This window comes from Trichosurus vulpecula, chromosome 1 (assembly GCF_011100635.1).
Source record: "Trichosurus vulpecula isolate mTriVul1 chromosome 1, mTriVul1.pri, whole genome shotgun sequence".
Lineage (NCBI taxonomy): Eukaryota > Metazoa > Chordata > Mammalia > Diprotodontia > Phalangeridae > Trichosurus > Trichosurus vulpecula.
In genome coordinates, this window is record NC_050573.1 from 81,734,640 (window position 1) to 81,760,288 (window position 25,649).

Here is a 25,649-nt window from a genome sequence, read left to right on the forward strand (position 1 = left end):
ATTTTGTTATATGGTGTGAGATGTTGGTCTGTGTCCAGTTTCTGCCATACCATTTTCCAGTTTTCCCAGCAGTTTTTGTGGAATAGTGAATTCTTAGCCCAGAAGCTGGATTCTTTGGGTTTATCAAAGGGTAGATTGCTATAGTCGTTGACTTCTGCGTCTTGTGTACCTAACCTATTCCACTGATCTATCACTGATTCTTAGCCAGTATTTTGATGACTGCTGCTTTATAGTACAGTTTGATATCTGGTATGGCTAGGCCACCTTCCCTAGCATTTCTTTTCATTAATTCCCTTGATATTCTGCACTTTTTGTTCTTCCAGATGAATTTTGTTATTATTTTATCCAGCTCTGTAAAATAATTTTTTGGTATTTCGATTGGCATGGCACTGAATAAGTAAACTAATTTAGGTAAAATTGTCATTTTTATTATATTAGCTTGGCCTAACCAAGAGCAACTGTTGTTATTCCATTTATTTAGATCTGACTGTATTTGTGTGAGAAGTGTTTCATAATTATGTTCATATAGGCCCTGGGTTTGTCTTGGCAGAACCTACATAAAAATTGACTAGGTATTAGGGCATAGAAATCTCATGACCAAGTACAAGAAGGCAGAAATATTAAATACATCCTTTTCAGAATGTAATACAATAAAAATTATATTCAGTAAAGGGCCATTGAAATATATACTAAAAACTAATTGGAAACTAATCTAATCCTAAAGAATGAATGGTTCAAAAAACAAACCCTAGAAGCAATCAATAATTTCATTAATGAGAATGACAATGAGACAACATACCAAAATATATAGGATGCTGCCAAAGCAGTACTTAGGGGAAATTTTATATCTTTACAGCAATAAAATAAAGAAAGAGCAGATCAATGAATTGGTCGTGCAACTAAAATAACTAGAAAAAGAATAAATTAAAAATCCTCAAATACCAAGTTGGAAATCCTGAAAATCAAATGAAAGATTAATAAAATCAAAAGTAAGAGAACCATTGAACTAATAAAACCAGAAGCTGGTTTTATGAAAAAAACAATAAAATATATAAACCATTTCTCAATTTGATTTTAAAAAAGAGGAAAACAAATTACCAGTATCAAAAATTAAAAGAGTAAATTCGCCACCAATGAAAATGAAATTAAATCAATTACTAGGAGCTATTTTGCCTAATTATATGCCAATAAATCTAACAAGCTAAGTGACATGGATGAATATTTACAAAAATATAAACTGCCCTTATTAACAGAAGAAACCTATAATAACCCTATATTAGGAAGAGAGATTGAACAAGCCATCAGTGAACTCCCTAAGAAAAAAATCCCCAGGACCAAATGGAATTCACACACACACACACACACACACACACACACACACACCCCAATGTAGCCAAAATTAGAAGGAAAGCAGAAAGCTAGGATAATTATTTTTATACCAAGTTTCTCTAATAAAGGCCTCACTTCTCCAACACATAGAAAACTGAATCAAATTTATAAGAATGTGAGTCATTGCTCAATTGGTAAATGTTCAAAGGATATGAACAGCCAGTTTTCAGATGAAGAAATCGAAACTATAGTCACATGAAAAAATGTTCTAAATCATTATTGATTAGAGAAATACAAATTAAAACAAATCTGAGGCACCACCTCACATGTATCAGATTGGCTAATATGACAGAAAAGGAAAATGACAAATGTTAGAGGGGGTTGCGAAAATTGGGATGCTGATGTACTGTTGGTGGAGTTGTGAACTGATTCAACCATTCCGGAGAGCAATTTGGAACTATGCCCAAAGGGCTATAAAAGTGCCTACTCTTTGACCCAGCAATGCTATTACTAGGTCTATATCCCAAACAGATTTTTTAAAAAGGAAAAGGACTTATATGTACAAAAATATAGCAGCTTTTTTTGTGAAGTCAAAGAATTGAAAATTGAGGGGATGCCCATCAATTTCAGAATGACTGAACAAGTTGTGGTATATGATTGTGATGGAATTCTATTGTGCTATAAGAAATGACTAGCGGGAAGATTGCAGAGAAACCTGGAAAGACTTGCATGAACTGATGCAATGTAAAGTGAGCAGAACCAGGAGAACACTGTACACAGTAACAGCAGAATTGTATTAGTGAATGACTTAGCTATTCTCAGCAGTACAATGATCCAAGACAATTTAAAAGATTTATGAGTTTTTTATTTATGATGAAGGACATTCTCTCTCTAGAAGAAGAACCAATGAAGTCTGAATGTAGATTGAAGCGTAATGTTTTTCACTTTATTTTTTTCATGGCTTTGTTTTTGTTCTGTATTTTCTTTTACACCATGACTAATATGGAAATATGTTTTGCATGACTAAACAAATTGCTTACCTTTTCAAAGAAGAGGGAGGCAGGAAGGCAGGAGAAAATTTGGAACTCAAAGTTTTAAAAACTGAATGTTAAAAATTTTTTACCTGTAATTGAATAAAAACAATATATTTTCAGGGGACAGAAGGGTGAGACCACAGGGGCAGAGGATACTTCCAACATGAAAAGTGAGATGTGAGGGTTGCAGTGAGCTTCTAGAGCGAAGAGATTTCTATGCCATAGTAGAGAAAAGACTGCACAGATGAGTCAACAGTGTAGCCTGAAATGGCAGGCCGAGAACCATTGGTCATGATTGCTGTGGGCAAAGTCTACCCAATTCACTTTTGCTTTTTTTTTCTGCATGAATGAGAAGCCTTTGCCATGTATCAGGGATGTATAGGAATTCTTCAATCTCCTTCCAGAGCATTTCATTGAACAGTAGACCTCTCAGCTTAACTTGTGGATTGCTCTTTCTTTTTAGCTAGCATACCCATACCGAGTCATTATCCTGAAGGCCATGGAGACGATTGTGAAGAATAATATAGATGAGCTGGATCGGTGCACAGCCAAGATCGTTATCATTTTGGCTTCAAATGAAATGACCAAATCTAAGGTAAGAGCCGAAGGCATTAAGCAACTTTTATACGCTTACCTGCCTCGAAGAATGAACTGCTTATTTTGGCAGTAAATTCTGTCGTTAGCTATTTCTGCATTAGCAAGAGCGCTGAAATAATTAAAATATGTTTCTCTACTGTCTGCTTTCTGAGAGTTTAAGGATGTCCTCTGGAGCAGAGGTGTCACATTAGCCCCTTCTCTTCCCTCCATGCTTCCAGGCCCACACACTCTCCAGTGCTGGGGGGACCAGATTAAAATATAATTGGGAAATGTTCAACAAAATAAATAAAAATACAGTACAGCATAAATAATGTTAATTTGTGGTTTTGTAAATTAATATATCACCTGAATTTGACCCTCTAGAAGACCCAGAGGTATGTATTAATCCTCCTAAAGTCCCTGAGATAAAGGTTTGGATGCAGAATAAACTGAGTTTCAAGTGGGGAAACAGAGCCAGTGCATAGTATTTAATATTCCTTGGAGCCATAGTGGGACCTGTTGCTCTTTGGAAGACTATACTTTCTTGATAAAACCCTATTCTCTACACAGTTTCTGGATCTCTGAGAAGGGTTTGTGAATTCAGGTATGCAGCGCTTTGAAGCACTTCAAGTTTCTTGATATTTACTTCTAAACTTTTAAATTAGCCTTTATGGAAAGTAAAGGTATGAAGAGAGCATGGTATTGTGGAAAGAGCTCTCAACTAGGAGTTTCAAGACCTAGTTTCTCATCTTGGCTGTGTCACTGACTTACCTTATTTCCTTATATAAATCATTTACTGCCTGGGCCTCAGTTTCCCTGTTAATCAAATGAGGGCAATGGACTACATGGTCACTTGATCTTGTCTAACTCTGACGTTCTGTGATTTCAGTGAATTCATTTGATCCACAGCAAGAGTGATGACAGGAGCCACTTAAGAGTTGTGAAAAGAGCTTGTGTTTTGGCACACAGGCCATCATTTGGTCACATGATGATTTTTTTTTTTTTTGCTTCTCCCTAGAAACTGTTTAGCTAATAGTTGCATGGGCACACCATGGGTCTGTGAAGCTATGTTTAATGATGCCTGTTCTTATACTCTTTGCTTTCTCCATGCTTCCAGGATTCTAATTTTTTTCCTCTTAAATTTTATTGATGTCTTTTGCTTTTATATCACCTTCATTTCCAAATACATCCTTCTGTCATTCCCTACCCAGCAAGTTATCCTTTATAACAGGTATTTTTAAAGGAAGAAAAGAAAAAAAAAGGCATTTCAGGAAAAAAGAAGTTATCAGTGCAGTCTAATGATATAGCCTTCCACTTCTGCAAAAAAGAAAGGGAGGTAAATTTTCATAGAATCATAGAATGTGAGAGTTTGAAGTAACCTCAGTGGCCATCTAGTTTGACCTATATATGCAAGGAATTCCCATTTTAACGTACCTGACAAGCTGATATTCAGCCTCTGCTTGAAGGACCTCCAAACTGGGGAAACTTACTCTGGAGGCAGCTCGTGTCACTTTTGTACTGCTGTGATTTGGGGGCAGTTTTTCCTTAATCAAGCCTAAATTTGTCTCTTTGTAACTTCTACCCATTGTTCCTGATATTGCCTTCTGAGATCAAACAGAACCAATCTAATCCCTCCTCTATATTACAGCCTTTCAAATACTTGAAGACAGCTACTGTGTGTCCCCTGAATCTTCTCTCCTCCGGGCTAAACATCTCCTATTCTTTCAACTGATCTTCATATGATACGGACTCAAATATGTTCACTACCCTGGTTGCCTTCTTCTAGACATTCTTCAGCTTATCAGTGTCTTTCCTAAACAAGGCATCCAGAATTGAACATAATATCTGTTCTCCAGGGCCAAACTTAATTATAATTCCACTGCATTCAGGTTTGGGGTTTTTTTGTTGTTGCTGCTCCTTTTCTTTGCATTGTCAGAGTCTCTATATATGTTGTTTTCCTGGTTTTACTTACTTCACTTTGCATTAATTCATGTAAATGTTCTAGAGTCTCTGAATTCTTCAGTCATCATTTTTTACATTGCAATAATGTTATGTTAACATACCACAGTTTAGCCATTCCCCATTTGATAGACACTTAACTTTGTTTTCAGTTCTTTGCTATACCATAAAAGTACTTCTTTGCATATAGAACTTTTCTTGTCGTCTTTGTTCTCCTTGGGGTACACGTCTTTAGATGAAAAGTGACATTTTTTTTGTTTCTTTTTTAGTATAATTCCAAACTCTTTCTGGAATGATTGTACAAATTATCAACAGTGTATTGCTGCGGAGATCTTAATTTTCCATGTTATTTAGGTTGGCCATTGGTTATTGTGGGGAGCACAGAAAGTTGAATAATATCTCTCTCCCCCACCTTACATTGATACTAATATATCTCAAGCACAGAGCTCTCCCTATTGGTATTAAGAACTGCTTCTCTTTTTATCTCCTCATGGAGATGTTTAGTGATGTTTTAGATCTGATTCACCATTCCTGACTGTAACTGTTAGAATGCTTGGTAATATCTTTTATATCCATTTACTGTGATCTAGGAATTAGTCCTGGATTGGCAGCAGGCTGCAAGCAGCGTCCTTGTTGCTGTGGGGAAACGGTTTATCAACAAAGTGATGGAAGAGGTTTTGACCAAATTTCAGCCGGGGATCCTGCCTCATTATTTTGTTATGCAGACATTTGCAAACCTCTCCGTCACCAACGGTAGGTTCCAGCTATGTTCTTCTTCCTCTTGCTTCTGCCCCTCGGTTAGCAAAAGTAGCCCTATTTATTCTGTGGTGGCTAAAATGTTGGACTTGTATAGTCATAAAGATTAGGGCTAGAACCCTTTACCCAACACTCATTAACTGGGTTACCATGGCAAAGTCATTTCACTTCCATGAGTCTCAGTTTTCTTACCTGGAGGACCTGCCTCTGAGGGTTGTTGTGAGGCTCAAATGAGATAAGGGATGTGAAGTGTTTTGAAAAGCTTAAAGTGCTATAAAAATGTCAGTTATTAGTATTACAGTTGTTAAAGAGCCTACAGCTGGCAGTCAGGACCAATCTAAGAAGCAAGGCTTTGAGTTATTGTGGAGCAGGGTTACATAAAGGCCATCTTATTTAGGCTTGTGAGAAGAGGAGTGCTGAAACTTCATAACTGGTATGATTCCAGTACAGACCCACAACCTCCCCAATGATTGAGAAACCCAAGGTTAAGCAAATCTACAGAGCACTGAAGATGATAACAGTCAAGTCCAGGTGATCTTCATGTCCTCTTGTCCCATCCTTGGCTACTGGGTTTCTGTATAGAAGGCACTTGTCAATTTGACATAGACTTCCTTATGTGACTTGAGGAAGAAGGTTTTGTGCCATGTTCCCTTAAGGAGTATTTAACCCACAGCCCTTGTTTCCTGTGCACCCACTATAGTGAAAGGCCAGGACCCTCCAGGAGACACAAAAGAAAACAAGCAACTGTCTTTGAATTCACATTTTATTTTATTATGGAAGACACAGGCCATATTCACTGAGAGGGAGGGAATGATATAGTAGGAAAAAATGGACCCATGAGAACTGAATTGTGATCCCACCTCTGGCATTAGTTGTATAACTTATAGGAAGTTATTTACCCAAGACTGCAGAGAGTGGTAGAACCAGGGTCATATGGGCTAATGCCATTAATCAACAGTCATTAAGTATTTACCACCTACTGCGTGCCAGGCAGCATGCTAGGTACCAGGGATACACATACAAGTAATTAAATAATACCTATGTACAAGGATCTTATATTCTAGTGGAAGAGACAGTGAGGACATTTATCAGTATATATAGAATAAATACGGAGAGAATGAATACAAAGTAGTTAAATTCAAGGGAGTTCGAGAAAGCAGGGCTATAGGTATTAAAGAGAACAATCAAGAAAGGTATCATGTTGAAGGGTGTGCTTGAGTTGTGACTTGAAGGAAGAGACATATTTTGTAAGGTGGAAGTGAGGAGAGAATACAGTCTAGGCACGAGAGATAGCAAACAACTTTATTTTTATTTTTTTTTATGTTTTTTTATTTTTAGTTTACCACACATGGTTCTACATAATTTTGAGTTCCAGATTTTCTCCCCTCCTTCCCCCCTCCCTCCCCAAGGTGGCATGGAATCTCATATAACTACCATGTATAACTTCGCATTGAATTAATTTATACACTAGTCAAGTTGTGGAGAAGAATTATGACCAATGGAATGAATCATGAGAAAGAAGAGACAGAACCAAAAAAAAAAAAAACCCCAAAAACAGAAACAAAAGAGAAGAAAAAAGGCGAGCATGTAGTGTGCCTCAATCTGCATTCAAACTTCACAGTTCTATCTCTGGATGAAGATAGCATTCTCCATCGTGAGTCCCCTGGAGTTGTCCTTGCACCTTGCGTTGCTGAGAAGAGCGAAGTCTGTCAGGGTTGGTCCTCATGGAATCCATATATCTGTGGTTGTGTACAATGTTCTCCTGGCTCTGCTCCGCTCACTCAGCATTGTGTCGTGTAGGTTTTTCCCGGTTGTTACGAAGTCCGTATCATCCCCATTTCTTATGGCACAATAGTATTCCATTAGCTTCGTATACCACAGCTTGTTCAGCCATTCCCCAATTGATGGTCATCCCTTTGATTTCCAATTCTTGGCTACCACAAAGAGAGCCGCTATTAATATCCTTGTATAGCAAACAACTTTAAATAACATCTCAAAACAAATTCTGGAGTAGCAGAACTCCACAAAAGGACAGAGTGAGAGCAGATCATAGTCCAGCATTGGCTGTGCCAGCACAGGCCTCACTCCAGCAAATCAGCACCAGGCTTTGGGGGCGATTGAATCAGTGACAGCAGCAGCTGCTTCTGGAACTTTTAGTTCACAGATTGTGAGAGGGTCAGACAGCTGGTCAGAAGAAGATTTACAGGAATCCCTTTGCTGGCTCTGGGTGCAAGACTTTGTCACATTACCCATACTCAGATATGGGTCACAGGCCTAGTCACAGTCCCAAGGCAAAGGGGAGCACTAGTACACCAGAGCTTGCAGCTGCAGGGGAGCCAGTTCAATCCTAACCATAGAAAGTTACTGTGATAACAGGGAAGATCAAAACACAAACTGAATAGAAGACAACAGAGTCAATACTGCTGCATCCAAAGCCTCAGAGAAAAATGTGAATTGGTCTCAGACCCAACAAGAATTCCTAGAAGAGCTCAAAAAGGATTTAAAACATCAAATAAGAGAGGTGGAAAATTGGGAAAAGAAATTATAGTGATGAAAATCATGGAAAAAAGGGTCAATGGCTGGGTAAAGGAGATGCAAAAAAAATACTGAAGAAAATAACACTTTGAAAAACAGAATAACCTAATAACCAAAAGAAGTATAAAAATCCAATGAGGAAAAGAATGCCTTGAAAAGCAGAATCAGCCAGATGGAAAAGGATATGCAAAAATTCACCAAAGAAAAGAATACCTTAAAAAGCAGAATTGGCCAGATGGAAAAAGATATGCAAAAATTCACTGAAGAAAAGAACAGCTTAAAAAGTAGAATTGGCCAAATGGAAAAAGAGGGACAAAAGTTCACTGAGAAAAATAATTCCTTAAAAAGTAGAATTGGGCAAGTGGAAGTTAATGACTTTATGAGACATCAAGAAACAATAAAACAAAATCAAAAGAATGAAAAAATAGGATAAAAGGCGAGGTATTTCATTAGAAAAACAACTGACCTGGAAAATAGATCCAGGAGAGATAATTTTAAAATTATTGGACTACCTGAAAGCCATGATCAAAAAAAGAGCCTTGACATCATGTTTCAAGAAATTATCAAGGAAAACTGCCCTGATATTCTAGAATCAGAGGATAAAATAGAAATTGAAAGAACATGCTTCTCACCTCCTGAAAGAGAACTCAAAATGAAAACTAGGAATATTATAGCCAAATTCCAGAGCTCCTAGGTCAAGGAGAAAATATTGCAAGCAGCTAGAAAGAAACAATTAAAATATCATGGAGCCATAGTCACAGTAACATAAGATCTAGTAGTTTCTACATTAAAGGATTGGAGGACTTGGAATATGATATTCCAGAGAGCAAAGGAGCTAGGATTACAAGAATTACTTACTCGGCAAAACTGAACATAATCCTTCAGGGGAAAAAATGGACCTTCAATAAAACAGAGGATTTTCAAGAATTCCTGATAAAACGAAAAGAGCTGAATAGAAAATTTGACTTTCAAATACAAGATTCAAGAGAAGCATAAATAGATAAATCATAAGTAATTCAATAAAGTTAAATCATTTACATTCCTACATGGGAAGATGATATTTGTAACAACTAAGAACTTTCTCATTATTAGAGCAGTTAGAAGGAGTAAACATAGATGGAAGGCATCAGTGCAAGTTTAATATGATGGGAAGATCTCTAAAAAAATAAAATTAAGGGGTGAGAAAGAGGAATGCACAGGGAGAAGGAGGAAAAGAGAGGCAGAATGGGGCAAATTATCTCACATGAAAGAGCTTTTACAGTGGAGGGCAAGATGGGAATGGTAAGTGAGAGCCCTTCAAACTTATGCTCTTCATAATTGACTCAGAGGGAATAGCTTAATCAATATCTTACCCTACAGGAAAATATAAGGGGAAGGGAATAAGAGGATGGGGGTGAGAATGATAGAAGGGAGGGCAGATTGGGGGAGGCAGTAATCAGAAGCAAAGCACTTTTGAGGATGGACAGGGTGAAAGGAGAGAGTAGGATAAATGGAGAAAATAGGATGGAGGGAAATACACAGTAATCATAACTGAAAAAAATTCTACAGCATATATCTCTAATAAATGCCTCATTTCTCAAATATATGGAGAACTGAGTCAAATTTATAAAAATAAGAGCCATTCCCCAGTTGATAAATGGTCCAAAGATATAAGCAGGCAGCTTTTGACAAAATAAAGTGTATCTATAGCCATATGAAAATTTGCTCTAAATCACTTGATTAGAGAGATGCAAATTAGAACAACTGTTGAGGTACCATCCCTTACCTATCAGATTGGTTAATATGACAGAAAAGCAAAAAGACAGATGTTAGAGGAGATTGGAAAAATTGGGACATTAATGCAGTGTTGGTGAAGTTGTGAACTGATTCAACCATTCTATAGAGCAATTTGGAACTATGCCCAAAGGGCTATAAAACTGCATACCCTCTGATCCAGCAATACCACCACTAGGTCTGTATCCCAAAGAGATTAAAAAAAAAAGAAAAAAGACCTATATGTACAAAAATATTTATAGTAGATCCTTTAGTGGTGGCAAAGAATTGGAAATTGAGGGAATGCCCATCAGTTGGGGAATGGCTGATCAAGTTACAGTATATGATTGTAGTGGAATACTGTTGTGCTATTGTAAGAAATGATGAGCAGGATGCTTTCAGAAAAACCTGCAAAGATTTCCATGAACTGGTGCAAAGTGAAGTGCACAGAACCAGGAGAACGTTGTGTACAGTAACAACAATATTGATCAGCTGTGAAGGACTTAGCTATTCTCAACAATACAATGATCTAAGACAACTCTGAAGGACTTATGATAAAAATGCTATCCATCTCCAAAGAAAAAAGTGATGGAGTCTGAATGCAGATCAAAGGATACTGTTTTTTTCTTTATTTTTCTTGGGTTTTTGTTTTTTGGACTGTTTTCTTTTATGACATGACTAACATGGAAATGTTTTGTATGACTACATATGTATAACCTATGTCAGATTGCTCACCTTCTCAATGACGGGGGAGGGGAAGGATAGAAAAGAGAATTTGGAACTCAACATTTTATTTTATTTTATTTTTGTGGGGGGAATGCAGGGCAATTGGGATTAAGTGACTTGCCCAAGGTCACACAGCTAGTAAGCATGTCAAGTGTCTGAGGCCGGATTTGAACTCAGGTCCTCCTGACTCCAGGGCCAGTGCTCTACTCACTGTGCCACCTAGCTGCCCCAGAACTCAGCATTTTAAAAAAATGTTAAAAATTGTTTTTAAATGTATTTGGGGAAAAATAAAATTTAAAAATAGAGATATGGGCTCTTTCATGAAAGACAGGATCTTTCATCTTGTCTTTATGGATAAAAAAAATGTATTATGTCAATGGACACAATTTGAGGTATTCTTAAATTCCTATGCTTCTGCTGCTTAAGACTTGGGAGAGGAGAGAGGGGATAACAGAGTGGACAGTCTGCTGGAGAATATGGAAGAAGTGGTGATGATAACAAGGGCAGATATAGAAGTTAGCCTTGCCAAGGAGAGGGGATACCTCATTGTCAGAGACTGGGCAAAAGGAAAAGAGTGATGACTGATGTCAATAGGTTTTCATTGAGATGAAGAGAAAGGGAAAGAGAGAACTCTTGTCACATGATCTCAGTTTTCTCCATAAAGAGGAGAGGTCTTCAGTTGAGAGAGGAGGAAGGGGACTTGTGGGAGGTTTGAAGGAAGAGAAGGTTTGGCACAGGTTCTGTGGGGAGGGAGATAGGGAATCAATTAGGAAGGAACACAGCACTGTCTTGCTGCAGGGAGGACCCAGGTGTAGTTGGAGAGTATGTATGTGTCCATCAGTACAGTTGTGTTCCTTTTTTTACTTTGGTCTAGCAGTACTGATACCAGAGTTCTGTTTCATGCCCCTTTTTGTATTTCCCTGAGGGAGGTGACAGAAGTTACACTACCATATCTGAGAGAAGCATAGTCATAGAGAGGGAGAGGTCAAGACACTCATTTTACAGGAGAAGAAACAAAGGCTTGGAGAGATTATAAGACTGTGACCTTTATAAAATGGAATCAATGGTACTTGTGTTACCTACATAGATGATTGCTGAGAGGAAAGTGGCACTGTCTGGTTTAACCCAAACCTCCTGAATCCCTGTTCTTCATCAATTTTTTTTACCATTTTTACCATGCCACACGACTTCATACCTCTCTAGCTGCTCTGGGAAAATCAATTGTGTTTCTGCCAAGTTTGCTAATGCTAAAGATCTCCTGTGGTCTCTTATATAACACCTTGTCATTCCTACAGTATTGGAGTTTGGTGGTTCAAGGGTGAGACACCTTTTATTCAGCAGCCCATGGTGGGGGCAGCCTTTGTGAAAGACCATTTGCCCAGTTAGTTCCACTTTGGCACTGAGTGATGTGAGGCTCACTGGTTATACATATTGCTTCTGTAGAAAGGAGCTCTGCCCCATTCTGTGGTCATCTCATCTCCAGTCAGTAGCTCCTGTATGACTGAGTGCAGCATCTCCTAACGTGGATGCCAGGGCCCAAGTACATCCTTGTGGAGCCATCTACAGATTAAGACAAATCAAATTGTGTGGACCTTCCCACTTGTACTTTTCCCCCCTCTCCAAACAGTTTTGTATTGGTAAGAGACATGACTTTAAGTAAAGATGGATACCATTAATGTCTCTGTGGGGAAGAAGTCACAAGAGGGCAGCCTGAATGAAGGGAGGTGGGTACTTTGGTAGAGGGAGTGTTATTGGCTAATTATTTATTGGCAGCTTCAGGCTTTTTTTCAGGACCTTGTGGCAGAATGCCTCTTCGCCTCTCTTCACCTCCTCTCTTCACCGCCTAGGTGGGACTTTTAGAATGGGTTTTTTGGGGACCATGGACCTTATTTTCACATGTCTTTTCTGTTTGAACAGTCTGTATTAGATGCAGCCAAAATACACAACAAATGTCTAACTGTAATCCCTGGGATGGGTTGCTGTTTCATGACTAGAGAGGACAGGATGAATGTAGGAAGACAAAATGATCTGCAGTTTGTTTTTCTTTCTTATAGTGTTTGGCATGGTGCCCTTTTTAAATTCCATTCTGACAACAATGTTACCAATGCTAAACCTGGCCCGGCAAGACCAGATGAAGTCTGTATTTTGTTTTGGTAAGAATGGGCCCTCTGTGGGCTTTGGTTTCTTTTTTCTGTCTCAGTTTGCAAGAAGAGCAGGGATTCTGGAATAGCTATTCTTTAAGAAGCTTCTGGCCTGCAGATGACTGTGAGCCCATATAAATAGCAGCCCAGCCTCTGGGGATCTGGGGGTCTAGGAGTAGAGAAAAGAACAGAGTTTAGAACCCAGCTCTCTCACTGTGATGTTAAACACCCTCCCTTGGGGCAAAGGAAAGCAAACAGGCACCTTTGGCACAGGAATCCTTGGCCCTAGTAGTTTAGAAAGTACATGTGGCAGTTGCTGGTGAGCGGATGAGTCCCTCCCAGGAGGCTTCATTTTTCTAGGGCTCAAGCAGCTGACCCATTGAGAGTAAGATCTGTTTCCCACTGCCAGAGGCAGCCCAGAAAGAGCAGTTTATCTTGGTTGTGCCACCACCTTCCATTTCCTGCTCCATAATCCTCAGTTCAAAGAAAACCCACTAATTCAGTTGAACAGTCATCTTCACTAGATACAACATATACAAAGTTGAAAGATGTCACAGTCCCCGCCCTTAAGGAGCTTCACCTCTAATAATATTCATGAAGGAGGTGGCGCATTAATGAGTTCTTGAAGAAAGAGGATTTCATTATATAGAGACAAAGACCAAGTAGTACATTCTATTTGCACTTGACCCTCAGAAGTTGGCACTCACTTGATGGCCAGTTTGTGAATTGATTTTGAAGTGATGATAGCAATACTGATGCTTTCCAAGAATCAGAAAGCAGATATTCATTTGGGACTATTTGTACCACAGCTCTGCAGCACTTCAGTGATAGTATTCTGGAATACCTAGCCAATCTGGATCAAGCTCCAGACCCCACTGTCCGGAAGGACACATTTTCCACTGAGATCTTCAGTGCTTATGATGTGCTTTTCAACCAGTGGCTACAGAGCCGAGAAGCAAAGGTAAAGAATTCGGGTTGCTTCTTAACTATTCACTCTTGAGATTTTTTTTTTTATTATTAAATTGTACCTGCATGGCTAGTCTTATCCTTTTGTTATTTTTAAGCACCTTGAAAGCAAAAATTGTGTTTTAAATTTCTTTGTATTCTCCCCTCACCCAAACCTTCCAACTCAAGATCCTCTTTATCATAAGTACTCAGTAAAAATCCTTGTTGAATAAAGTGATAGGTTTAAAATGGAATCCTTTGGGGGGAAAAGGACATAAGGCTTTGATGAGGGGCTACGTTACAGCCCTGTCTAAGTAACTTCCTTATGGTTCTTTTCTTTTTTCTTTTTTTTTGAGCTAGACTATTAATCTAGGCTTGGTGCTAAAATGCATTACAGGCGTTGACATTGCTTCCTCATGCTGTTGCTTATACCCTTAAAGGTTGTGATGCTATTTGACAGGGTAAGGACCCAGCCAATGGTGATGTGTCTAGGCCAGGCCCAGCTCTACTTCCTCTTCTTTACTGAAAGTTTTCTGGACCACCCTAGCCCAGAGGGATCTTTTACCTGAATGTGATTTCACTTAGTCTCAGTAGCCCACAGGGGCAGACTCCCGTGCTGCCTTATTATTCCCTGTGTATCCACATCTGTCTTCCTACTTAGACCATAAGCTGAAGCTCACTGAGAATGATTCTGTGGTTTCTCATGCCCCATAGGACCTATATATTGCTTTACACATAATTAAGGCTTGATTAGTATTCTCTAGGTAATTGATATCTGGTTGGGATGAACACTGGCTTTTCTTTTCCCAGCTTCGGCTAGCTGTGGTTGAGGCACTGGGGCCCATGAGTCACCTGCTGCCCAGTGAAAAGCTAGAGGAACAGCTGCCCAGGCTCATCCCAGGAATCATTGCCCTCTATAAGAAGCATGCTGAGTCCTTTTATGTGTCCAAGGTAAGCCACTGGGCTCAAGGCCCTCAACAAGGGCCAGCACTTCATTGTGGACATATCCAGAGAGTTAAGTCCTCATCCCCTGGATACTGGCATATGTATACCTCCCTGCTAAGCACATACAGCTCTTGGACTCTTCCAAAAGAGCAAAGGGGTTTATTATGAAACTATAAGTTGTATAGTAGGAAGAAATTTTTGATAGTCAGGCTAGTGGTTATTAAAGCTTCTTCCTTGGAGGCTTTTAAAAATAGAAAGTGAAAATGATCCCCTTAATGTAACCTTACTTACCTAGAATTGAGTATGCTAGGTTTCTTTTAGTTCTCTTGCCAAAACCCCTTATAGGTTCTTAGCCTATTTGGTGGTCTGGTCTGAATCAGACTCTCCTGACCCATTGGAGTGGCTTATAACATATGGGTGGGATCTGGAACCACTTAGTCTCACTCTCGTTAGGTGCTTTCTGTCCTGGAAACTAACCTTCCCAACTGAAACAAGCCTTCTGTAGCAGCTTTGCATCCCTAAGGCTCTGTGGGTGTATACTTGCAATTTAGAGGTTATTTTGGGGTATATGATGGGGCAAAAGTTTCTGTAGTAGGCTACTGCCATTTCTTTGACACTGAACTGGACAGGAAGAAGGGTGCTCTTCTCGAATGGATCCTTGGATGGGTCTGTGTTGTTAGGGAGAATACAGGTTTGGTTTCCTGCCCCTGTCCCTATCAGAGGATTGTATCTTTAACCTCCTGGCTGACTTTATCCATTTTTGTCCTTTCCACTACATGAACAGAGTCTTGGGCAGATTCTTGAAGCTTCTGTGAACATGGGGAGCCGCACATTGGAGGTACAGGTTGATATGCTTCTGGCTGCTTTGCACCCTCAGGTAAGACTATTTGACAGTCAGAAAAGGGTATAAGTAAAGGGAGAGAATAGAGAGGATGCTTCCTACATACAAGGGGTTGTGACCAAGTCTGGCCCATGGTATTGCCTCGACTAGGAAAAAAGAGCCTTTAGTTTTGATGCTGACCTTCTGGAACACTGGGCCAAAGACTTGTGGGAAAAAAATGGGGCTACTGACTAAGAACCTCTTCTTGCCTGCCTTTGAGTAAATAGGGACCAGGAGGAAGGGAATATTTTCAGATAGCTATACATTTAGCTATGTGTGTGCCTTATGGAAAATTTTGGACGGTTTGTTGGAGCTCCCTCTGGCCCCCAAACCTTCCCCTTCTGGGTTTGAGTGTGAGTTGAGAAACACATGGCCCCATTGCAGTGGAGTTGATTTGGAGTCTTTGGTTAAGAGTGTTTGCTTTTATTCAGATAACTCCACAGGAAAGGATGCTTCTTGGAATGAAGTCTTCAGAGTCCATTGTAACCATAGAGAATAGTTCTCTATATCATATCATATCATACATATCATTTCCTATCATATTATATTGATTGTAAGTGACTTTGGAGGCTATATACTTCTTCTTTTCTCCCAATGTACAAATATACTTTATAGTCTCCCTGACAGAAGGTTATCCAGCATTTGCTTAGATGCTGCTGGTGACAGAATACTCATTTACTCATGAGGCAGTCCATTTATTCAGTCATCAAACATATATTGGGCAGTTCCTTTGTACCAAAGTTCTGAAGGAGATACAAAAATGAATAAAACAGAGTCCCTATTTTGAAGAATGGTCTCAGGACCTAAAGAAAATCACCTTACATAGCCATCTCCCAAGATCAAGATTTACTTGATCATTATTAAATTTACACCCTAGAGCTCATGAAATGGTGGCTTCTTCTTTCTCTGTCCTTTGGCCACTGTGGATCCTGGTACTCTCTCAGATTCTCCTGTCTTCAGGGTGGAAATGAGCCAGATCAACTGACAGGGTTAACTGAAATTGCTATGAAGCCAGGTTATCTATCTCTCCAGCTCTCACTCTCTTTCTCCATCTGTCTTTCTCGTCTCATATGAACTCACATACACAAGGCTTGTTTCTGTGGTAACCTTGTGCCCTTCTGGCGCTTACTCTTTTTATGCCATTGTTGGCCTGTTTAGAAATCTGGGCACCAGGGTACAAACACCTTAGCTCAGGGGACTGTGCACTTCAGCAGGACTCTAGGAGAATCACTGGTAAATTGTAGTCCTGCTCTGGAGTTCTGAAGATTGAAGGGAGTAGACCCTGTGAGAAGTTTTCCTATTCTCAGATTCCTTAGGGTAATGGGAATAAAACTAGAAGAAACGATTAGGAGTTGCAGAGAGACAGATTTTTGTTTCATGTAAGGAAAAAATTCCTGACAATCAGAGGTATCCAGAAGTGAAATAAAGTACCTTAGAAGGCAGTGCATACCTGTCACTGAAGTTCTCCCGTCAGGGGCTGGAGGACTGCTTCCTTGGGGATATTTTAGAGAGGATTCCTTTTCTGGTACAGGTTGAACTTGATGCCCTCTGAAGTTTTTTCCTCTGGAAAGAAGGAAACAAGCATTTATTAAGTACTTACTATATACCAGGCACTGTGCTAAGTTCTGGGGATACAAATACAATAAAAAAGAAAGGTAGTCCCTGCCCTCAGGGAACTTAACATTTTATTTTACTTTTTCTGTTAAAATTTATTTAGTATTTTATTTTTCCCCAATTGCCTGTAAAAATAATTTTTAACATTCATTTTTAGAACTTTGAGTATGGGCAAAACAACAGAGTCCTGCCTTAGTGCTAGCAAAGAGACCCCTGTAATCTCCTTCTGACCAGTTGTTCGGCCCCCTTACAGCATGTGGGCTGAGAACTGCAGAAGCAGCTGCTGCTGCTGCTCATTCAGCGGCTCCCAAGGCCTGTTCCTGGTTTGCTGGGGCCCTGTCTGTGCTGGCCTGGTCTGCACAGATCTGGAACTTAACATTTTTTTTTTGGATAACTAAAACAATAGCATTTAATGGGAGCTGGGGGCATGGTTACAATTACAAAGTCTGACACAAAACAAGGATAGGGAACTGGGTAGGAAGGTTATAAAATAAAGGGACCAACAGTAGGGTCTGGAAGAAAAGATGGTCCAGAGATGCCTGAACTAGGCTAATATGGCCTCTCCTGTCAGTCTTGTCTGTGTTCACCCCTTGAGTCCATCTTGCCAGGTCCAAAGCCACCTCTGTTCCCTCCACCCCGGCCCCCTCAGAATCCCCCACTGTCCCCGCCTCTGCCTTGGTACCCTCCATGGTCATTGCCACCTCTCGGATCATCTCCAAAATTACCCCCCCCTATGTGAGAGCCTCCAGGGCCCCCTCCCGGTCTATCATGTTTAGGTGCCTTACAGTGGTTATTCTCACATGTGGGATTAGGGCACTTCCAGTCTCCAGCTCGCTGCTGGCCCCCTCCACCAGGGAATCCTCCTCTGCTACCACCACCACGGCCATTGCTGCCTCCTCTGTTAAAGGCTGCTCTTCGTGTAGCAAAGGAGACTTTAATGGGGTTTCCAGAAAAATCTTTGCCATCAAGCCAATCAGTGGCTGCCTTGGCAGAAGGAGGGTCATCAAAGGATACTGTAGCCTCTCCTTTCAGCTTTCCTGTCTCTCTGTCTGTATACAAGTTGATCATAGGCTGCCTTGTCTTCTTATTAGTCTTAATAATGCTGATTTGCTTGAAGTAATCTGCCACAGACTCAATGGTAACATTCTCACTCAAGCCTTGGATGGAGATGGTATTATTATCGGAATTATCCTGTTCAGAGTCATGGTGTGATCCTTGGTCCCTGAGCCCACAAAATTTATTGAAGCCACCATGGTCACTTCTGCCCATGCCACCTCTGCCTCCATGGCTACCTCCACGACCTCTGGGCTCTTAGCCACCACTGCTAGAGTTGTAGCCACTGCCGCTGCCACCGCTACCCTGTCCTCTTCCCCCTCAGTCCTGCTGGCCACCCCCAATGCTGCTGCTGCTACCACCTCCACTCTGGTCCTGGTTGCCATAGCTACCACCACTTCTACTCATAGATGACCGATCTTGGCCATAGCTACCTCCACCACCCCCTCCATTGCCCCCACTGCTGCTGTTATACTGGTTCTGCTGGCCATATCCCTGAGGGGGATTGTAGGAGCTTTCTTGTCCACCGTAACCAGACTGCTGACCATAGCCCCCACTCTGGGGCTGCCTAGCTATGCTGCCATAGCTCCCTGAAGTGATGCTAGGGGCTGGCTGCTGGCTGTAGCCAGGATAGGGTGATTGCTGATCATAAGAAGGTTGGGAACTCTGGCTGTTGCCTTAGCCACTGGTTGAACCATATCCTTGGGGAGCTGACTGAGTCTCGTAGCCTGTGTTCTGGATTTGTCCATAGGAGGAGCCATAACTGCTCTGACCACAGCCTGAGGTATCAGCTGATTGGCCATAACCACTGTAGCTCTGTTGGCCATAGGGCTGACTGCTCTGTTGGGCATAGCCTTGTCCAGGCTGGGTAGGGTAAGCCCTGTAGCTTTATGTGGCCTGCTGAGTGTACTCGTTGGAGGCCATGTCCACACATGCACGTACCAGCTGCCAAGCAACAGAAAATAGAAGGCAGCCGACTGCCTATGCCTCAAGGACTAAGGAACTTAGCATTTTAAAGGAAAGAAGATGAACTAAAGGGAGCTGAAAGGGGAGTGATGTTGGGGAGGGGAGAAAACTGGAAGTACTTGGTGTCAGGCCTGCTTTGGAAGTCAACAAAGTCAAGAGCAGAACAGGAAGGGCACGGAGCCTGGCTGGCCTGGTTCCCTGCACAAAATGGAGGCCCTAGAAAGAACCTACCAAAAGGGGAAGGAGGCTGGCCTGGCAGAAGAATGAGAAGGCCACAGGGAATAGATGTTACAGGGTGAGGAGACCTCAGGCACTGAAGAACATTCTGATGGGAGACTGTAATTGAGGTATAGTTTTGGAGTCAAGAAGTCTTGACCATTTTAGGAATTCTATAGGAAGAGAGCTGCACGGAAAGCCAAGCTGCAGAAAGTGATTCTGACTCAACGTCAGACAGTATTTTATGATTCCTGGTGACTCATTTTAGTTTTAGATCCACAAAGGGAAAATTGTCCTAAGAAACAGGGCTTCAACAGTTCAGAGATGTGTAAATTTGGGGCATGGTCTACGGAAAGGAGACCTGGCCTTATGAGGAAAGGAAAGAACAACAGATTTATTAGCTTTGCTATTTGCACCAGAGGTAACTAAGTAGGAAAAAAGCTGGTAATTCAGAACTGCCCCTAATCAGTTTTTACCCTAGCTGATGCTAGACGGCATGAGAAATTAACTTTTTCTAGAAATTTCCCTATGTCTTACAACTTAGAGGCAATAGCTGCTTTTTCCTGTTTGCTGATAATTTTTGCTTCTCTCATATTCCACAAGTGAGGAGATACACTAGAATTACAAGTCCTGAGGTCTGGCTTGAGATTCCTGTTAAAGCCTTAAGTACTATCCCAGGAAGGCTCCCTACATTAGCTCTAGCTCAGTCTGGAACCACTAAGTGATAACTGCTTCCTTTTGCTGACACAACTTCTGTTTTCATTTGCTTTAAAAGTGTTGGAAGGTTGTAGTCCAGAAAATGAGGTAATCTCTAAGTTGAGAATACACCTAGGGATGCCATATAGTTTTGGGAGGGTCCTGGGTGGCTTCTTCTAGTCCCCTCTGCATCTCCAGTTCCACTCTTCTGCCCTGGGGACTTTGCTATCTAAGCAATTGGTGGAAGGAGGATTATAGGGGAAGTGGAGCCTCCTCAAATATCCTTTTCCTACAAGATATAGGAGCCCTGTGTGTGGATGTAAATATTGCACAGGTTGTTGAGAAAGTTTGCAAGGAAGGATGTTTGCCCCCATTTTGAGCATTTTCCTTACATCTGGGGACTGGTCCTTTCCGGACACATAGTTGACCAACATAGAGTATAAAGTGAGGGTGCTTAGGCAGTGGTCATCTTGGTAATTTCTTTCCTCTGTTCCTTGGAGCAGATTTGTGCCCCAGTGGATTCACTCAACCCCTTGGTCATTAAGAATCACAATGAAGTCCTGCGTTGCTTCACAATTCTGGGTAAGATGGGGGGTTGGGAAAAGATTTGGGGGTGGCGGGAGGGAAGAGGAAGTTCTATACCAATGGGGCAGTCTAGCCTGGTGTCACTTTCTTCCAAGGAAGAGGGCAGATAATTCCTCAGCATCTCAGTGTGGGTCTGCAGAACCTGATTATACCTAGTGTTTGCCTAGTTTGGGGCTTTAAAAATATTAATCACAAAAATATTTGTGGAAGGTGCTGGGATAGAGTAGGAAATGGCATAAAGGAAAGTAGGATTGACAGATTATGAAGAGGATTGAATGAGTTTGTGCAGGTACACTTGAATGTGGGCAGCATGGATAAAGCATAGCAGACTGAGGGGCTCTGGAGAGGTCATGGCCTTCTTCCCTTCCTCTTAGCCATGATGATGTTTTTTGGAGCAGCTAAGGTGCTCCATTGTTATGTCATGCCCTGTATTTAGGCCCCATTAACCGGTACCTTCACAGGCCTATCCCAGAGATGTACAGTAATTTGCACAGTTTAGGGTTTGGAGTAGAGTGAATTTTGCCTGGGACCATAGTAAACTGGTTAAAAATTACTGATTGCTGCCTGGAATTGCAGAAACTCCATTGCCAGCTACAAGATAGAAAGGGAAGAGTTAAGAACATAATTGATGTGAGGTGAATGGACCTTTGAACCTCTCAGGGGAAGGAATTGTCCCTCTAAGCACAGTGAGAATGGTTTGTAGGCACCTATGCCTCTGTGGGTACAGTTCTTTGGGAAGAATAAGGGGTTCGATTCAACAAATATTTGGTATTGGGTGTCTCCTATATGCAGAGCCCGTCGTTCACTGCTCTCTATAACAAAGAGAACAAAGACAATCCCTGACCTCAAAGAGTTTTCAGTCTTCTGGGATGGAGAAGATGGAGGAAAGAGACCTCCCTTTTAGTCCCCAAGTATATAAAGGTAGATTTTGGTATTTCCATACCTTTGAGAAACTTGTCATGTATTGAGACAAAGGAAAGGAAAAGGCAAAGAAAAGGAAAAATGGAACCTATAGCCATGACAAATGCTTATGTGTGGTAGGGAAGGGAACAGAGAGGCAGTGCTGCCTAGTGTATAGAGAGAGCCACCTGAGTATAAGGCCCACCTCTGACACATACTGTCTATGTGACCATGGGCAAGTTGCTTAACCTCCCAGAGCTCCCAAGGGCCAGAGACAACAAATGGAAAAGAAGTCACTGATCTCCATTGGTAAATGAAGTTTCTCATTGAGAGCGCCCTATAATGATGAAATCATAGGTCTGATCCAAAAAAAGATAAAAGGGTCTAGGAGGAGAGTGAGGTGCAGAACAGACTGGAGAAACAACTAACTTTCTTTCTCTGTCTTCTCCCAGGGTGTTCCTGTAGTTTTTCATTTCTGTAGTATATTATTATATTCTTGTTCGATTAACAATTCTTACAGGACTCCCACTGAACTAATCCTTTTTCCTGGTAATCTTAGTGGCATCTATTTAAATTGCTTGTGTTTCTGAGTATGGTTTAGGAGAATATCTGATTCATAAATCCCTAGTAGTAGTTACAGGTGGTGGTGGTGTTTAGGATATCATGGTAAAGGACAACAGTTGACATGTTGTGAGTGTACAGTAGAGTGGAAAAGTGTCCACAGGGCTGCCAGGGAGTACAAGATCATCTCTTTGCTAGAGCCTCTCCTTAAGTGGGATTGTTGGCTTAAGGGAAGCATTGTTGGCCTTCATGTTTCAGCTCTGGTCTCTCCCCACCTATGCCCCAAATATGACTTTTCAGGACAGTCGTATATGATGGCCCTGATGGGAGAAAATTGTATTTTCTTCTCCCTCACCAAACCATGGTTAGGTTCAGCTGGTATCTTAGCTTATGTTGATGACAGTCTAGGTTCCAGGCCTGAAGCAGGAAAGCCCAGCCTAAGATTAATTTACCTTAATGTGCAAGAGAAATAAGAATTTCTCTTTCTTTTGAAAAATTTGGTTGCTGTTAGAAGTTATCTGTAATCATCATGACTGATTCAAAGGAATTCTTGCTGTTAATAAGCAGTCAATCAACAAGCATTTATTTTGAGGTAGATTTCTCTCTTTTTTTCTCTTTTTAAAAATTATTTATTTAGTGTTTTATTTTTCCCCAATTACATATGTAAAAACAATTTTTAACATTTGTTTTTTTAAATTTTGAGTTTGGGGGGGCAGAGCCAAGATGGTGGCTGGAAAGCAGGGACTTGCGTGAGCTCCCTGACAAGTCCCTCCAAAAACCTATAAAAAATGGCTCTGAACAAATTCTAGAACTGCTGAACCCACAAAATAGCAGAGGGAAGCAGGGCTCCAGCCCAGGACAGCCTGGATGGTCTCTGGGTAAGGTCTCTCATGCGCGGAGCTGGGAACAGAGCTGAGCAGAGCCCAGCAGGGGCGGCGGCAGGGCCAACCAGACCAGGAGCCAGGCGGAGCAGACCCTAGCACCCTGAATCAGTGAGCTGTGGCAGTTATCAGACTTCTCAACCCACAAACACCAAGGACAACAAAGAAGAACTGCAGAACCCACGAAATAGCAGAGAGAAGCAGGGCTCCAGCCCAGGACAGCCTGGATGGTCTCTGGGTAAGGTCTATCGCGCACAGAGCTGGGAGCGGAGCGGAGCTGAGCAGAGCCCAGCATGGGCTACGCCCAGACCAACCAGATGGGGAGCTGGGCAGAGCGGGCCCTAGCACTCTGAATCAGTGAGCTGTGGCAGTTACCAGACTTCTCAACCCACAAACACCAAAGACAACAGAGAAGGTTAGTGGGAAAAGCTGCGGGAGTGGAAGGAGTTCAGTTCGGCCACCGCCCCGGGGGCAGTGGAGGTGGCTTAGCTACAGAACTATAGCTGCAGTTGCTTCCAGCCCCAGGCCCACCTGGTGGGAGTAATTAAGTGGCTGATCGGAGCAGGAGTGCAGAGCTTGCTGAAGATCTGAGTCCAGTTCAGGTTGGGGGTTCTTGGGGAAGGAGGAGTGCTGGTGTGTCAGAGCTGGCTGTAATAGCTCTGAAAACAACAGCGCATCCCCTCAAGCTTGGAACAAAGTACTCTTTACAAACAGTCATACCCCACCAAAAAACTCAAGGGTCAAGTAAGTTGACTGGGAACATGGCCAGGTAGCAAAAATGCACCCAGATTCAGTCTCAGACTTTGGAATCCTTCTTCAGTGACAAACAAGACCAAAACATACAGCCAGAAGGAGTCAACAAAGTCAAAGAGCCTACAACAAAATCCTCCAAGAAAAACATGAACTGGTCTCAGGCCATGAAAGAGCTCAAAAAGGATTTGGAAAAGCAAGTTAGAGAAGTAGAGGAAAAATTGGGAAGAGAAATGAGAAGGATGCAAGAAAACCATGAAAAACAAGTCAGTGACTTGCTAAAGAAGACACAAAAAAATACTGAAAAAAATACTGAAGAAAACAACACCTTAAAAAATAGACTCACTCAAATGGCAAAAGAGCTCCAAAAAGCCAATGAGGAGAAGAATGCTTTGAAAGGCAGAATTAGCCAAATGGAAAAGGAGGTCCAAAAGACCACTGAAGAAAATACTACCTTAAAAATTAGATTGGAGCAAGTGGAAGGTAGTGACTTTATGAGAAATCAAGATTTTATAAAACAGAGCCAAAGGAATGAAAAAATGGAAGACAATGTGAAATATCTCATTGGAAAAACCACTGACCTGGAAAATAGGTCCAGGAGAGATAATTTAAAAATTAGTGGACTACCTGAAAGCCATGATCAGAATAAGAGCCTAGATATCATCTTTCAAGAAATTATCCAGGAGAACTGCCCTGATATTCTAGAAGCAGAGGGTAAAATAGAAATTGAAAGAATCCACAGATCACCTCCTCAAATAGATCCCAAAAAGAAAACTCCTAGGAATATTGTTGCCAAATTCCAGAGCTCCCAGATCAAGGAGAAAATACTGCAAGCAGCCAGAAAGAAACAATTTGAGTATTGTGGAAACACAATCAGGATAACACAAGATCTAGCAGCTTCTACATTAAGATATCAAAGTGCTTGGAATATGATATTCCAGAGGTGAATGGAGCTAGGATTAAAACCAAGAATCACCTACCCAGCAAAACTGAGTATTATGCTCCAAGGCAAAATATGGATTTTCAATAAAATAGAGGACTTTCAAGCTTTCTCAGTGAAAAGACCAGAGCTGAATAGAAAATTTGACTTTCAAACACGAGAATCAAGAGAAGCATGAAAAGGTAATCAAGAAAAAGAACAAGAAAAAGAAATCATAAGGGACTTACTAAAGTTGAACTGTTTCATTTACATTCCTACATGGAAAGATGATGTGTATGATTCATGAGACCTCAGTATTAGGGTAGCTGAGGGGAATATGCATATGTATATATGTGTATATATATATATATATGTATGTATATTTATGTGTGTGTGTATGTCTATATATGTAGGTGTATATATATATGGACAGAGGGCACAGAGTGAGTTGAATATGAAGGGATGATATCTAAAAAAAAATAAAATCAAATTAAGGGTTGAGAGAGGAATATATTGAGAGAGGGAGAAAGGAAGAGATAGAATGGGGTAAAATATCTCGCATAAATGTAGTAAGAAAAAGCAGTTCTGTAGGAAGGAAAGAGGAGCCAGGTGAGGGGGAATGAGTGAATCTTGCTCTCATCAGATTTGACCTGAGGAGGGAATACCGTACACACTCAGTTGGGTATCTTACCCCACAGGAAAGAAGGAGGAAGAAGATAAAAAAGGAGGGATGATAGAAGGGAGGGCAGATGGGGGAGGAGGTAATCAAAAACAAACACTTTTGAAAAGGGACAGGGTCAAGGGAGAAAATTCAATAAAGGGTGATAGGTTAGGAAGGAGCAAAATATAGTTAGTCTTTCACAACATGAGTATTGTGGAAGGGTTTTGCATAATGATGTGCATGTGGCCTAGGTTGAATTGCTTGACTTC

The 25,649-nt window shown here is 41.1% G+C and overlaps 1 protein-coding gene and 1 pseudogene across 2 annotated transcripts in view; one reads left to right on the forward strand and one right to left on the reverse strand.

The window, feature by feature from the left end:
- MROH1 (maestro heat like repeat family member 1) overlaps positions 1-25,649 on the forward strand; it is a 182,063-nt gene that overhangs the window by 46,493 nt on the left and 109,921 nt on the right. For both annotated transcript variants that reach the window (XM_036741524.1, XM_036741523.1), the window contains 7 exons: positions 2,827-2,958; positions 5,489-5,651; positions 12,722-12,820; positions 13,618-13,769; positions 14,564-14,704; positions 15,483-15,575; positions 20,627-20,705. In XM_036741524.1, coding sequence (XP_036597419.1) covers positions 2,827-2,958; positions 5,489-5,651; positions 12,722-12,820; positions 13,618-13,769; positions 14,564-14,704; positions 15,483-15,575; positions 20,627-20,705 — 859 coding nt within the window. The remainder of the gene's footprint in view (positions 1-2,826; positions 2,959-5,488; positions 5,652-12,721; positions 12,821-13,617; positions 13,770-14,563; positions 14,705-15,482; positions 15,576-20,626; positions 20,706-25,649) is intronic.
- On the reverse strand, positions 17,742-19,169 carry LOC118834079 (annotated as a pseudogene).